The 16,723-nt window shown below is 48.6% G+C and overlaps 1 protein-coding gene across 1 annotated transcript; it reads right to left on the bottom strand.

Moving 5' to 3' along the window:
• Positions 1–415: 415 nt before the first annotated feature.
• On the bottom strand, positions 416–10,129 carry LOC140422044 (uncharacterized). Its single transcript, XM_072507022.1, has 2 exons — positions 9,905–10,129; positions 416–7,672 (listed from the first exon to the last, which is right to left on the bottom strand). Exon 2 carries the CDS (start codon positions 7,311–7,313, stop codon positions 5,886–5,888), a length of 1,428 nt encoding a protein of 475 aa, XP_072363123.1. The 5' UTR covers positions 7,314–7,672; positions 9,905–10,129; the 3' UTR covers positions 416–5,885.
• Between the last annotated feature and the right edge of the window lie 6,594 nt (positions 10,130–16,723).

Raw genomic sequence — 16,723 nt, 5'->3', positions numbered from 1 at the left:
GAAACTGGAATAAGCGGGCTAGAAAAAGAACGTTTGGGACAAAGTGGTGGGGTGATTATGTGGGATGAAGGGGGGAAAAAGGGGGAAGAGATGATTTCCCAAGTTGTTAATCCTGCGACCCTGTAACCTTTCCCTCTTCCCCATGTCGTGGGGGAGGGGGGAGGGAGGATGAGGAGTTGGGGAGGGAGGATGAGGAGCTGGGGGCGCCGGCCATTGGGGGCGGGGCCAAATGGGAAGTGCGGGCTTTGTTCCCGCGCTATGGTAATCATGGCGGGAACAGGGAAGCAGGAAGGAGGGGGCCTCGCACAGTGGGTGCCAAGGTCACGGAGGGAAGCCGAGGTTGGCCAGAGTTTGCTGACTTCACGGAGCAACATGGGGGGTGCAATTACGCTAGTGAGGGATCTAGCGGGGGGGGGGGGGGGTAACTGGGTTGCTGCTGCTGGGGAGAAGGGGGAGCTGGTATGGGGTGGGGTGGTTGGGGTGGATGGGCACCGTTGGGGGGAGATACGGCTACGTGGGAACCGGTTGAGGAGCTGGATTGAAAAAGGAGATGGCTAGTGGTCAAAGGGGGGGGGTAAAGAGCCCCCCAACCCGGCTGATCACGTGGAATGTGAGAGGGCTGAACGGGCCGATAAAGAGGGCACGGGTACTCGCACACCTAAAGAAACTTAAGGCAGATGTGGTTATGCTGCAGGAGACGCATCTGAAACTGATAGACCAGGTCAGACTACGCAAAGGATGGGTGGGACAGGTGTTTCATTCGGGGCTAGACGCAAAAAACAGGGAGGTGGCTATACTAGTGGGGAAGCGGGTAATGTTTGAGGCAAAGACCATAGTGGTGGATAGTGGGGGCAGATACGTGATGGTGAGTGGCAAATTGCAAGGGGAGGCGGTGGTCTTAGTGAACGTATATGCCCTGAACTGGGATGATGCCAACTTTATGAGGCGTATGTTAGGACGTATCCCGGACCTAGAGGTGGGGAAGTTGGTAATGGGTGGAGATTTTAATACGGTGCTGGACCCAGGGCTGGACAGATCGAGGTCCAGGACCGGAAGGAGGCCGGCTGCAGCTAGGGTGCTCAAGGACTTTATGGAGCAGATGGGAGGAGTAGACCCCTGGAGATTTAGTAGACCTAGGAGTAAGGAGTTTTCGTTTTTCTCCTATGTCCACAAAGTTTATTCACGGATAGACTTTTTTGTTTTGGGAAGGGCACTGATCCCGAAGGTGACGGGGACGGAGTACACGGCTATAGCTATCTCGGATCACGCTCCACATTGGGTGGACCTGGAGATAGGGGAGGAAAAAGAACAGCATCCACCCTGGAGAATGGACCTGGGATTATTGGCAGACGAGGGGGTGTGTTTAAGGGTGAGGGGGTGTATTGAAAGGTACTTGGAACTCAATGATAATGGGGAGGTTCAGGTGGGAATGGTCTGGGAGGCGCTGAAGGCAGTGGTTAGAGGGGAGCTGATATCTATTAGGGCACATAAAGGAAAGCAGGAGGGTAGGGAAAGGGAGCGGTTGTTGAAAGAACTTCTGAGGGTGGACAGACAATATGCGGAGGCACCGGAGGAGGGACTGTACAGGGAAAGGCAAAGGCTACATGTAGAATTTGACTTGTTGACTACGGGTAATGCAGAGGCACAATGGAGGAAGGCACAGGGTGTACAGTACGAATATGGGGAGAAGGCGAGCAGGTTGCTGGCCCACCAACTGAGGAAAAGGGGAGCAGCGAGGGAGATAGGGGGGGTGAGAGATGAGGATGGAGCGGGGAGCGGAGAGAGTGAATGGAGTGTTCAAGGCATTTTATGAAAGATTATATGAAACTCAGCCCCCGGATGGGAAGGAGAGAATGATGTGCTTTCTGGATCAGCTGGAATTTCCTAAGGTGGAGGAGCAGGATAGGGCGGGACTGGGAGCACAGATTGAGACGGAGGAAGTAGTGAAAGGGATTGGGAGCATGCAGGCGGGGAAGGCCCCGGGACCAGACGGATTCCCTGTGGAATTCTATAGGAAATATATGGACTTGCTGGCCCCGCTACTGATGAGAACCTTTAATGAGGCTAGGGAAAGGGGGCAGCTGCCCCCGACTATGTCAGAGGCAACGATATCGCTCCTCCTAAAGAAGGAAAAAGACCCGCTGCAATGCGGGTCCTATAGGCCCATTTCCCTCCTTAATGTGGACGCTAAGATTCTGCCCAAGGTAATGGCAACGAGGATAGAGGATTGTGTCCCGGGGGTGGTTCATGAGGACCAAACTGGGTTTGTGAAGGGGAGACAGCTGAATACAAATATACGGAGGCTGCTAGGGGTAATGATGATGCCCCCACCAGAGGGGGAAGCGGAGATAGTGGTGGCGATGGATGCTGAGAAAGCATTTGATAGAGTGGAGTGGGATTATTTGTGGGAGGTGCTGAGGAGATTTGGCTTTGGAGATGGGTATATCAGATGGGTACAGTTGCTGTATAGGGCCCCGATGGCGAGCGTGGTCATGGATGGACGGGGGTTTGATTATTTTCGGCTCCATAGAGGGACGAGGCAGGGATGTCCTCTGTCCCCGTTATTGTTTGCACTGGCGATTGAGCCCCTGGCCATAGCATTGAGGGGTTCCAGGAAGTGGAGGGGAGTACTCAGGGGAGGAGAAGAATACCGGGTATCTCTGCATGCGGATGATTTGTTGTTATATGTGGCGGACCCGGCGGAGGGGATGCCAGAGATAATGCGGATACTTGGGAAGTTTGGGGATTTTTCAGGGTATAAATTGAACATGAGGAAAAGTGAGTTGTTTGTGGTGCATCCAGGGGAGCAGAGCAGAGAAATAGAGGATTTACCGTTGAGGAAGGAAACAAGGGACTTCCGGTACTTGGGGATCCAGATAGCCAAGAATTGGGGTACATTACATAGGCTTAATTTAACGCGGTTGGTGGAACAGATGGAGGAGGACTTTAAGAGATGGGACATGGTGTCCCTGTCACTGGCAGGTAGGGTGCAGGCGGTTAAAATGGTGGTCCTCCTGAGATTCCTTTTTGTGTTTCAGTGCCTCCCGGTGGTGGTCACGAAGGCTTTTTTCAAAAGAATCGAGAAGAGTATTATGAGTTTTCTGTGGGCCGGGAAGACCCCGAGAGTGAGGTTTTTGCAGCGTAGTAGGGACAGGGGGGGGGGGCTGGCACTACCGAGCCTAAGTGAGTACTACTGGGCCGCCAATATTTCAATGGTGTGTAAGTGGATGGGAGAAGGGGAGGGAGCGGCGTGGAAGAGATTGGAGAGCGCGTCCTGCAGGGGGACTAGCCTACAAGCAATGGTGACGGCACCGTTGCCGTTCTCACCGAAGAAATACACCACAAGCCCGGTGGTGGTGGCTACATTGAAAATTTGGGGGCAGTGGAGACGGCATAGGGGAAAGACAGGAGCTTCGGTGCGGTCCCCGATAAGAAATAACCATCGGTTTGTTCCGGGGAGAATGGATGGGGGATTTGGAGCATGGCAAAGAGCAGGGGTAGCACAATGGAGAGATCTGTTCGTGGATGGGACGTTTGCGAGTCTGGGAGCGCTGACAGAAAAATATGGGTTGCCCCAAGGGAATGCATTTCGGTATATGCAACTGAGGGCTTTTGCGAGGCAACAGGTGAGGGAATTCCCGCAGCTCCCGACGCAGGAGATGCAGGATAGAGTGATCTCAGAGACATGGGTGGGGGATGGTAAGGTGTCGGACATATATAGGGAAATGAGGGACGAGGGGGAGATCATGGTAGATGAGCTGAAAGGGAAATGGGAAGAAGAGCTGGGGGAGGAGATTGAGGAGGGGCTGTGGGCTGATGCCCTACGTAGGGTAAACTCGTCGTCCTCGTGTGCCAGGCTAAGCCTGATACAATTTAAGGTTTTTCACAAGGCGCATATGACTGGAGCACGGCTCAGTAAATTTTTTGTGGTAGAGGATAGGTGTGGGAGATGCTCGAGAAGCCCAGCGAATCACACTCACATGTTCTGGTCATGCCCGGCACTACAGGGGTTCTGCGTGGGGGTGGCAAAGGTGCTTTCGAAGGTGGTGGGGGTCCGGGTCGAGCCAGGCTGGGGGTTGGCTATATTCGGGGTTGCAGAAGAGCCGGGAGTGCAGGAGGCGAGAGAGGCTGATGTTTTGGCCTTTGCGTCCCTAGTAGCCCGGCGCAGGATATTGTTAATGTGGAAGGAAGCCAAACCCCCGGGTGTGGAGACCTGGATAAACGACATGGCAGGGTTTATAAAGTTAGAACGGATTAAGTTCGTATTAAGGGGTTCGGCTCAAGAGTTCACCAGGCGGTGGCAACCGTTCGTCGACTACCTCACAGAAAGATAGAGGGAATGGAAAAGAAGAAGACAACAGCAGCAACCCAAGGGGGGGGGGGGGGGGGGGAGAGAGAGGAACCGGACGGGCTCTCAGGGATGCTATTGTATATGTATAGACATTTGTTATAGGTAAAGTATATTGGACTGTTGGATTGTATCTTTGGAGAGTATCTATTTTTGACAAGGCAGTTGCCATTTAGTTTTGTTTTTGTTTCTGTTTATATATTATTTATTTATTTGTTTAAAACTGGCCACTGTTATTTATATTGCTTTATTGTTGTGTAAAAGAAACACTACGTACTGTTATGTTTGGCCAAAAAATCTTGAATAAAATATATATTTTTTTAAAAATGAGAATTGCAGTACAGCAACTTGCAGGGCAGCACGGTAGCACAAGTGATTAGCACTGTGGCTTCACAGCGCCAGGGTCCCAGGTTCGATTCCCCGCTGGGTCACTGTCTGTGCGGAGTTTGCACGTTCTCCCCGTGTCCGCGTGGGTTTCCTCCGGGTGCTCCGGTTTCCTCCCACAGTCCAAAGACGTGCAGGTTAGGTGGATTGGCCATGCTAAATTACCCGTAGTGTCCATAAGGGTTGGGTTGGGAGGGGTTATTGGGTTGCGGGGATAAGGTGGAAGTGAGGGATTAATGTGGGTCGGTGCAGACTCGATGGGCCGAATGGCCTCCTTCTGCACTGTATGTTATATGTAATCTATGTAAACTTAATATGTGTACGAATCTAACACTGTTTCAAGAAAAGTTGCATAAAAGCCCTCGTAATGAATAAACCGTTGTTCTATAAATACATCTAGTAATGAAAAAGTTTTGCAGCCTTAACAGAAACATTCACAAAATGTAGCAAAGCCTTAGCAACAAGCAAGGGTAATGCAGAACACCTTGGGGGCGATTCTCCAATATTGGGCCCAAGAGTTCGCGCCATCATGAATGCCGTCGCAAACCGGGCCCGGTTATGTACGATTCTGGCCCCCATAGGGGCCAGCACGGCGCTCGAGCAGTTCACGCTGCTCCAGCCTCCTTTCGCGGTGCCGAATGGGCGCCGCGCCAACCCACGCATGCGCAGTTGGGCCAGCTCAATCCTGCGCATGCGCAGTTGGGCCGCGCCATCCTGTGCATGCGCGGGGGACTTCTTTAGCGCGCCGCCCCCGACTCAAGATGGAGTCGGTGTTCAGGGGCCGGCCGCACCAGAAAGTAGGCCCGGGGAGGGATTTGAAGAGGAGGCAAACCCATCCACCCACTCCAGGTTCAGTCCTGGATGTGATTGACAGCAGGAATAACAGCAGAATCCAACCCGTCATCACTTGTGAACCCTTTGGTGTCTCAGCATGTTGGACGACTGAGTGAATCCCTCCCCACAGTGAGAGCAGGTGAATGGCTTGTTTCCAGTGTAAACTCGCTGGTGTCTCCGCAATGTGGATGATGTTTGAAACCACTTTGTGCAGTGAGAGCAGCTGAACGGTCTCTCCTCAGTGTGAATGCGCTGGTGGGACATCAGTACCCTAGAGCTTGTAATCCCACTCCCATAGTCAGAGCATTTCAAGGGTCTCTCATTGGTGTGAGTGACATTGTGGCTCAGCAAGTGATGACCGAGTGAAGCTTTTCCCAGTCGGAGAGGTGAACGGGCTCTCCCCGGTGTGACCTCGCTCGTGTTTCATCAGGTTGGATGAGGATCTAAAGCTCTTTGTGCAGTGAGAGCAGCTGAACGGTCTCTCCTCAGTGTGAACGCGCTGGTGGGACATCAGTAGCTGTGAGCTTTTGAAACCCTTCCTGCAGTCAGAGTATTTAAAGGGCCTGCTCTTGGTGTGAGTGACATTGTGTTTCAGCAGGCTGGATAATTGAGTGAATCCCATATCACACACAGTGCAGATGAACGGCCTCTCTCCAGTGTGAACTCTCTGGTGTGTCTGCAGGCTGGATAACCGAGTGAATCCCTTCCCACAGTCAGAGCAGGTGAATGGTCTCTCTCCAGTGTGAACTCGTTCGTGTCTCCGCAGGTTGCCAATTTGCGTGAATTCCTTTTCACACTGAGAGCAGGTGAATGGCCTCTCTCCAGTGTGAACTCGTTCGTGTGTCCGCAGGTTGCCAATGTCAGTGAATCCCTTTTCACACTGAGAGCAGGTGAAAGGCTTCTCTCCAGTGTGAACTCGCTGGTGTCCCTGCAGGCTGGATAACCGAGTGAATCCCTTCCCACAGTCAGAGCAGGTGAATGGTCTCTCTCCAGTGTGAACTCGTTCGTGTCTCCGCAGGTTGCCAATTTGCGTGAATTCCTTTTCACACTGAGAGCAGGTGAAAGGCTTCTCTCCAGTGTGAACTCGCTGGTGTCCCTGCAGGCTGGATAACTGAGTGAATCCCTTCCCACAGTCAGAGCAGGTGAACGGCCTCTCCCCAGTGTGAACTCGTTCATGTATCCGCAGGTGGCCAATGTGAGTGTATCTCTTTTCACACTGAGAGCAGGTGAAAGGCCTCTCTCCAGTGTGAACTCGTTCGTGTTTCCGCAGGCTGCCAATGTCAGTGAATCCCTTTTCACACTGAGAGCAGGTGAATGGCCTCTCCCCGGTGTGAACTCGTTCGTGTCTCCGCTGGCTGCCAATGTCAGTGAATCCCTTTTCACACTGAGGGCAGGTGAAAGGCCTCTCTCCAGTGTGAATTCGCTGGTGTCCCTGCAGGCGGGATAACCGAGTGAATCCCTTCCCACAGTCAGAGCAGGTGAACGGCCTCTCCCCAGTGTGAACTTGTTCATGTCTCCGCAGGTTGCCAATGTCAGTGAATCCCTTTTCACACTGAGAGCAGGTGAAAGACCTCTCTCCAGTGTGAGCTCGTTCATGTCTCCGCAGGTTGCCAATGTTAGTGAATCCCTTTTCACACTGAATGCAGGTGAAAGGCCTCTCTCCAGTGTGACTGCGTTGATGCCTTTCCAGCTCGCACGGGGCTCTGAATCCCTTCCCACAATCCTCACATTTCCATGGTTTCCCCATGGTCCGGGTGATCTTGCGTCTCACCGCGTTGGACGATCAGTTGAAGCCTCGTCCACACACAGAACACCTATACAGTCTCTCCCTGCTCTGAATGGTGAAGTATTTTTACAGGCTGTGTCACTGGTTAATGCTCTTTCCACAGTCAGTGCTCTGTAACAGTCTCACACGGGTGTGTGTGTGTGTCTCAGTGCTTTTCCAGACACACTGATGTTTAAAATCTCTTGAAAAAGACAGAATAGACAAACATTTCTCCTTCTAGATTCAAAGGCCGATGATCCCAAGAATTGAGTGACTCAGTCAGTTCTTGATGTGATATTTAGTTTGAGATATCGGCCTCAAACTCCTCTCGTTCGAACTTCCTGCAAACAGATTTTACAATAGTAATCATTGTCAGTACAGGATAGAAATTCAGAACAGACAATTCTAGTTTCTATCGAACATTCTTTCCTCTCTCTTTCCCTGAAATGCTCTAAATCTCAATCTCACACTCTCCCTCCATTCTCACTCTGCTGTATCTAATATTCACCCTCCCAATTCTCCTGAAGGTGCTGATTCAGGCTGATTGACAGATCCAAGCTCACTGCTTCCTGTCCTGGACACAGAGACCTGAAAATCATCATGCCGGCTGCCAGACAGATATATGTCTATATTACTGGATGAAAAATGTGTGTAATATACAGACTGTATTCACTTACTTTCCCTCCCAGTTTTCGTGAAGCTGCTGATCAACAAATCGAAACTCACTAAAACCTGTACAAGAGTAGAGAATCTCCATATAAGTACATTTACTGATTAGAGATAGTGAAATTCGGAGGAAGAATTTTATTCAGTCATGGAGTGGTCATGACAGGGAACTCACTGCCTACAAGGATTGTGGAAGTCGAGATGATCAATAATTTAAAATAAAATAGGATAGTTACTTGAAGAAAAAAAACCTGCAGGTGAACAGGGATATCGAGGGGGAATGGGACTGACTGGATTGCTGTACAGAGAGTCAGCATTGACTTGAGTTACCAAATGGATTCTGTCAGTGCTGCAATGACTGTATGACTGGAAATATATAATGTAGGTACAGTACTATTTACAAAAGTAGAAATAATACCTGTATTGTATTACAGAACCATCAGTAATAGCTACAATACATACCATATAACAACACTCGACATATCTCTGTCCAATATTAAATTTTTAAAAATTAATTTACGGGATGTGGACAATGCTGGTCAGGCCAGCATTTATTGCCCATCCCCAGTTGCCCTTCCGAAGTAGTGTTGAGCTGCCTTCTTGAACTGCTGCAGTCCTTGAGGTGTAGGTACATCCCCTGTGCTGGTTTTTTTTCCATTTGTTTTTTTATAAATTTAGGATACCCAATTAATTTTTTACAATTAAGGGGCAATTTAGTGTGGCGAATCTACCTACCCTGCACATCTTTGGGTTGTGGGGGCGAAACGCAAACAAACACGGGGAGAGTGTGCCAACTCCACGCGGACAGTGACCCAGAGCCGAGAATGAGCCTGGGACCTCGGAGCCGTGAAGCAGCAGCGCTAACCACTGCTCCACCATGCTGCCCTACATCCCCTGTGCTGTTAGGGAGGGAATTCCAGGATGTTGCCCCAGGGGCAGTGAAGGAATGGCAATATATTTCCAAGTCAATGTGGTGAGTAACTTGTAGAACTTCCAGGTGGTGGGCTTCCCAGGTTTCTGCTGCTCTTGTCCTTCTAGATGGTAATGGTTGTGTGTTTGGAAGGTGCTGTCTGAGGAGTCTTTATGAGTTACTGCAGTGTATCCTGTAAATGGTATACACGACTGCTACTGTTTGTCGGTGGTGGAAGGTTTGAATGTTTGTGGAAGGCGATGCAATCAATCAGGCTGCTTTGTCTGGATAGAGTCCGGCTTCTTGCGTGTTGTTGGAGCTGCACTCATCCAGCAAAGTGGAGTGTATTCCATTACACTCCTGACTTGTGCTTGTAGATGTCTGGTAGACAGGCTTTGGGGCATCAGGAGGCATGTTACTCGCCGTAGGATTCCCAGCCCTTGATCTGCCTTGATAGCTACAGTATTAATATGGCTAGTCCAGTCCAGTTTCTGATCAATGGTAACCCCCAGGATGTTGGTTGAGCCAAGGCTGTAATGAGGTCAGCAGCTGAGAGACCCTGGCAGAACCCAAACTGAGCGAGCTGGAGCAGGTTATTGCAGAATAAGTGCCACTTGATAGGACCTTTGATGACTCCTTCCATTACTTTGCTGATGGTGGAGAGTGTTCCGACAGGGAAGTAATTGGCTGGGTTGGATTTGGCCTGTTTACTGACCCCTTAAATGTCAGCCATCTTCTGGGGAAACCAGCCCTTTAATTGTGAACATTGGGAAAGAGATCGTCCTTTTAGCCAGACAAATAAATGTGTCAAGCTGAGGGGGCAAAGGATGTCAATGTCTTGAAGAGAGAGAGAGAGAGAGAGACCTGGGCCAAGCTTTGCAGAGTCTGCACCCTCCCTGGATTCACTTCCTTTCCCTTCAGTTGCTGCAAGTGACCAATTGAAGGTCAGAATGAGAAAAGAAATGGAAAGGGGGAGGAAATAAAGTGTTTTACTCACAGATGTTGGAGTCAGGAGTCTGTGTGCAGCTCAAACTTATTCAGGGTTGGAGGAACAACAGCTTTGCTCGGCAGAAACCTCCATGTGCAGCTTTCGCATCGAGACAATGGGGGAGCTTTGATTGGCGGAGGGGCAGAGTCTTTCCGGTCCTCCAAGTCTTCCCATTGGTCAACACCTGAGAGGTAAGGTCAGGGGAAGTGAGCTCTCCGACGCATGCGCAGCATTCCCTCTCCCTGAGACATGCGCAGTCCCGGGTCAAGGAAGGGGCGATCACCGACGGCCGGAACTATCAGCCGGTTGCTGGAAACCGTCTCGAGGATGTGTTGGGGGAGACGGAACAGAGGGTGGGGGCGGCGCTCGCGTGTCCGCGCGCCGGCGTGTGCGCACTAATGCAGTGACGTCACCGCGGAGCGAATGGATTCCTATTGGCTGATTTAGAGGATGAATTCCTTTGTGATGTCACAATGTGGAGGTTAAACAATGGGTTTCAGACTAAAACTTCCTCCTCTGGGCAACATCTGGGAGCAAATCAATGCCCCCCCCCCCCCCTTTCATAAGTTCATACGATATAAGAACAGAATTAGGCCATTTGGCCCATCGAGTCTGCTCTGCCATTTGGTCATCGCTGATCTCATCCTGGCCTTATCTCCACCGTCCTGAGAGTTCTTCAGAACCCTTCAACCTGATTAAAAATCTAACTTCTCCCTAAATTTACTCATTGTCCCAGCTCCACCGCACTCTGGGGTAGTGAATTCCACAGATTCACAGCCCTTGGGAGAAGCAGCTTCTCCTCAACACTGTTTTGAATAGGGCAGCCCTGTGGCCCAGTGGTTAGCACTGTGGCCCAGTGGTTAGCACTGCTGCCTACGGCGCTGAGGATCTGGGTTCGATCCCGGCCCTGGGTCAATGTCTGTGTGGAATTTGCACTTACTCCCTGTGTCTGCGTAGGTTTCACCCCCACAACCCAAAGATGTGCAGAGTAGGTGGATTGGTCACACTAAATTGCCCCTTAATTGAAGAAAAAAATAATTGGGTATGCTTAAAAAAAAATTTTTTTTAAATTAAAACTGTTTTGAATTTGCTACCGCTTATCGTAAGACTATTACCTCTCGTTCTGGAATGCCCCACAAGAGGCAGCAGCCGCTCCAAGTCTACTTTATCTTTCCATTTCTTTCCTCATTCTGAGGGGACATTGGTGACTTGCAGCAGCTGAAGAGAAAGGAAGTGAATCCAGTCTGTATGTTCCACACATTTTGAGTTCAGTAATATAGACATATTTCTGTCTGGCAGTCTGCATGGAGATTTTCAGGCCTCTCCAAGACGGGCAGCAGGGATCTGTCAGTCAGCCTGAATCAGCACCTTTAGAGAATTAGGAGGATGCATATTACAGCAGAGTGAGAATGGAGGGAGAGTGTGTTGGATGGAAACTAGAATTGCCTGTTCTCAATTTCCATTTGTAAATTCCTTTTACAGGATATTAGATGAAGATTTGCAGAAAAAAACCTGACGCCACTTCAGGATTTGGAGGAGTCACTTGGTTTACCGGGACCTGAATATCATCAAGAGAACCATCACTGCAAAATACACTTCTGGGGTTAAGGATTGCCAGTCAGGCAAAGGAACAGAATGGAAGTAAACACAGGAACGAAGAATCACATTGGGCTGGTTCCAGGAGAATTGAGTTACAACTTCAGCGACGTAACCATGGAGTGTGATTTTTGATTGTCTTAAAAGTAAAAGGGCTACATTCTATTTGTAGTTTAAGGGATACGTTCCCTATAAAAATTGTGTTTAGGCATTGTTGCTTCTAGTTTGTTGCAGTAAAGTCATAAAACCTGAAGTTTTTGTCTTATGACTCATTAATTTGTTCACTGGGTTTAGAATTTATCTTTTAAAATTCCTGATCTTTTCAGAGATCTTACACAGTTGGTTTTGAGTCACAAGTTTCAACTTCCCATTTAAGCCTCAGGCAACTTGCTGTCTCTCTCTTTAGTAATGGGAGATGAGGAAATGGCTGAGGAACTGAACAGGTTTTTTGGGTTGGCCTTCACAGTGGAAGACACAAATAACATGCCAGTGACTGATGGAAATGAGGCTATGACAGGTGAGGACCTTGAGAGGATTGTTATCACCAAGGAGATAGTGATGGGCAAGCTAATGGGGCTAAAGGTAGACAAGTCTCCTGGACCTGATGGAATGCATCCCAGGGTGCTAAAAGAGATGGCTAGGGAAATTGCAAATGCACTAGTGATAATTTACCAAAATTCACTAGACTCTGGGGTGGTCCCGGCAGATTGGAAATTAGCAAACGTGACACCACTGTTTAAAAAAGGAGGTAGACAGAAAGCGGGTAATTATAGGCCAGTGAGCTTAACTTCGGTAGTAGGGAAGATGCTGAAATCTATCATCAAGGAAGAAATAGCGAGGCATCTGGATGGAAATTGTCCCATTGTACAGACGCAGCATGGGTTCATAAAGGGCAGGTCGTGCCTAACTAATTTAGTGGAATTTTTTGAGGACATTAACAGTGCGGTAGATAACGGGGAGCCAATAGATGTGGTATATCTGGATTTCCAGAAAGCCTTTGACAAGGTGCCACACAAAAGGTTGTTGCATAAGATAAAGATGCATGGCATTAAGGGGAAAGTAGTAGCATGGTTAGAGGATTGGTTAATTAATAGAAAGCAAAGAATGGGGATTAATGGGTGTTTCTCTGGTTGGCAATCAGTAGCTAGTGGTGTCTCTCAGGGATCAATGTTGGGCCCACAACTGTTCACAATTTACAGAGATGATTTGGAGTTGGGGACCAAGGGCAATATGTCCAAGTTTGCAGACGACACTAAGATAAGTGGTAAAGCAAAAAGTGCAGAGGATACTGGAAGTCTGCAGAGGGAATTGGATAGGCTAAGTGAATGGGCTAGGGTCTGGCAGATGGAATACAATGTTGACAAATGTGAGGTTATCCATTTTGTTAGGAATAACAGCAAAAGGGATTATTATTTAAATGATAAAATATTATAACATGCTGCTGTGCAGAGAGACCTGGGTGTGCTAGTGCATGAGTCGCAAAAAGTTGGTTTTCAGGTGCAACAGGTGATTAAGAAGGCAAATGGAATACTCATTGGAATTTAGAAGGATGAGGGGGGATCTTATAGAAACATATAAGATTATGAAGGGAATAGATAGGATAGATGCGGGCAGGTTGTTTCCACTGGCGGGTGAAAGCAGAACTAGGGGGCATAGCCTCAAAATAAGGGGAAGTAGATTTAGGACTGAGTTTAGGAGGAACTTCTTCACCCAAAGGGTTGTGAATCTATGGAATTCCTTGCCCAATGAAGCAGTAGAGGCTCCTTCATGAAATGTTTTTAAGATAAAGATAGATAGTTTTTTGAAGAATACAGGGATTAAGGGTTATGGTGTTCGGGCCGGAAAGTGGAGCTGAGTCCACAAAGGATCAGCCATGATCTCATTGAATGGTGGAGCAGGCTCGAGGGGCCAGATGGCGTACTCCTGCTCCTAGTTCTTATTATGTCTTGCTCATGTCAATAACAGCCCAGTAACAGAGCTGAAGGCTGGAGATGCTGTGACCCCTTGTCGGAGCTGGAATCAGTTGAAAGAAGAACCATCGTTTCTGGTTGAGCTTTGTGTTAGCTGTCCAAGCAGGCTGACCATATATAAATAGCTAACCAGGTATTATGTTGTGATGAGGGTTTAGAAACAGACCCTGGATAGACGAGTTCACTGAAGCTGTGGGCTTGTCAGCTGTACAATGAAACGGGGCATCAAACAGCCACAGACACCTGTAATATTGGACACTGGGTTTAATCCTGTTCTGTATTAAACAGACCTATTTGAATCTGGGTGATTGTGATATAGTTAATCTGACCCTTTGTTCATTCAATTCCAAAAGTGAATAACATTGATTCAAATACAGTGACTACCTTGTCAATCTGTCAATAAAGTGGTGTCGGTTCATGCAGATCCGTGTCTGAACTCAATTCCATTACTTATTTTTGTTACTGACTAGACTGTCTCTCTCTTCTCTCCTCTCTCTCTCCTGCCTCTCCCAGACTCTGGTGCTCCTCTCTCTCTCTGGTGCCTCTCACCCCCTCTGCTTCCTCTCTCTCCCTCTGTCTCTCTCAGCTGCCTCTCACTCTCTCTCTTCAGTGCTTAGGAAGGCAGGTGGGATAGTTTCCTTTGGTAGCCGAGGGTTGAGATTATGAGAACAGGGAGATTGTGCTGGAACTGCATCAAACACCAGTTAGACCACAGCCATATTACATGAAGGATGTGATCATCCGAGAGAGACTGCAGAGGAGATTTATTTATTTAAATTTAGTGTGCCCAATTAATTTTTTCCAATTAAGGGGTAATTTATTGTGGCCAATCGACCTACCCTGCACAACTTTGTGTTGTGGGGGCAAAACCCACGCAAACACAGGGAGAATGTGCAAACTCCACATGGACAGTGACCCGGGGCCGGGATTCGAACCTGGGACCTCATGCTGCCCGTTGCAGAGAAGATTTATGATGATGTTACCAGGGATGGACAATTTTAACTATGAGGAAAGTTTGGATCTCCCCAGTGTGAATTCGCCGGTATACAGTGAGTTGCTGAATCTAGTCCCACAGTGAGAGTACCTGAACGGTCTCTCATCAGTGTGAACAAGCTGATGGGACATCAGTTCCCCGGACATTTTATAGAATTTCCCACAGTTTAAACATTTGAAAGGTCTGTCTTTAATAATAATCATCTCTATTGTCACAAGTAAGCTGACATTAACATTGCAATGAAGTGAAAAGCCCCGAGTCGCCACATTTTGCCGTCTGTTCGTGTACACGGTGGGAGAATTCAGAATGTCCAAATTACCCAACAGCATGTTAGATAAACTCGGTCAGTTCTCACTGGAACAACAGGGGTTGAGAGGCGAGCTGCAAGATGAGTGTCAGCCATTGAACAAGCAAATTTATTTGATTTCAGTGGATAGTCTAGCTAACGAAGCAGATTGCATCTTTGTTCACAGACCCTTAAAGAAGTGCCACAAAAACTTAGTAGTAAAAATTTGGGTGAGCAGGAGGTGTTTCATAGAAAAATGCTTTTAAACTTTTTTGGGATCAATCACAGCCCATTCGAACCATGTACATCTGTTTGATCGTTTTATATGTCGAGCAGCTGTGGTGATTTGGAAATTTGAAGCTTTATTTGCTTAATTTGTGATCACTTTGCCCAGTTTAATGCAGAAAAGGGGCAGCACGGTAGCATTGTGGATAGCACAAATGCTTCACAGCTCCAGAGTCCCAGGTTCGATTCCGGCTTGGGTCACTGTCTGTGCGGAGTCTGCACATCCTCCCCGTGTGTGCGTGGGTTTCCTCCAGGTGCTCCGGTTTCCTCCCACAGTCCAAAGATGTGCGGGTTAGGTGGATTGGCCATGCTAAATTGCCCATAGTGTCCAAAATTGCCCTTAGTGTTGGGTGGGGTTACTGGGTTGTGGGGATAGGGTGGAGGTGTGGACCTTGGGTGGGGTGCTCTTTCCAAGAGCTGGTGCAGACTCGATGGGCCGAATGGCCTCCTTCTGCACTGTAAATTCTATGATTCTATGGACAGAGTGGATAGTCAGATGCTCTTTCCTAGGGTAGGAGAGTCAAGTACTAGGGGACATAGGTTTAAAGTGCGCGGGGAAAAGTTCAGAACAGATGTGCGAAGCAGGTTTTTTATACAGGATGGGAAATATATGGAACGTGCTGCCTGGGGAGGTGGTGGGAGCAGGTATGGTAGCGCCATTTAAGGGACAACTAAATAAATATATGAATAGGGTGGGAATGTAAGGATATGGACTCCATAAGTGCAGACAGTTTTAGTTTAGGCAGGTACCATATTGACGCAGGCTTGGAGGGCCAAAGGGCCTGTTCCTGTGCTGTATTGTTCTGTTTTTTTTTAAATTTAGAGTACCCAATTCACCTTTTCCAATTAAGGGGCAATTTAGCATGTTCAATCCACCTACCCTGCACATCTTTTGGGTTGTGGGGGTGACACCCACGCAAACAAGGGGAGAATGTGCAAACTCCACACGGACAGTGACCCAGAGCTGGGATTGGCCCTGGGACCTCGGTGCTGTGAGACTGCAGTGCTACCACTGCGCCACCGTGCTGCTCTTGTATTGTTCTATGTTCACCTCTTTCGGGACTCGTGGGAGGAAACTGGAGCACCCGGAGGAAACCCATGCAGACACGGGGAGAACGTGCAGACTCCGCACAGACACCCAAGCCACAAATCGAACCTGGGACCCTGGCGCTATGAAGCAACAGTGCTAACCACTGTGCTACTGTATCACCCCAATATGATCCCACTAGTATTTCAGCAAGGTGGATGAATCCCTTCCCACAATCAGATGAATGGCCTCTCCCCAGTGTGAATTCGCTGGTGGACAGTGAGTTTAGATGATCGCCTGAACCCAGCCCCGCAGTGAGAGCACCTGAACGGTCTCTCATCAGTGTGAATATATTGGTGGGACATCAGCTCCCAGGAGCCTTCATAACATTTCACATAGTCTGGGCATTTAAAAGGTCTCTCATCAGTGTGAACATGTTGATGGTACATCTGTTTTCCAGAGCTTTTAAAGCACTTCCCACAGTGCAGACATTTAAAAGGTATTTTGTCAGTGTGAACTCGCTGGTGTCTCAATAGGGTGGATATATGAGTGAATCCCTTCCCACACTCAGTGCAGGCAAATGGTCTCTCCCCGGTGTGAACTCGCTGCTGTTTCAGTCGCTTGGATGAATCAGTCAATCCTTTTCCACACACACAGCAGGTGAACAACT

The sequence above is a fragment of the Scyliorhinus torazame genome, chromosome 5 (assembly GCF_047496885.1).
Source record: "Scyliorhinus torazame isolate Kashiwa2021f chromosome 5, sScyTor2.1, whole genome shotgun sequence".
NCBI classification, from domain to species: Eukaryota; Metazoa; Chordata; class Chondrichthyes; order Carcharhiniformes; family Scyliorhinidae; genus Scyliorhinus; species Scyliorhinus torazame.
Note: the sequence above shows the minus strand (reverse complement) of the source record. Positions and strands in the feature narration are given on the sequence as shown.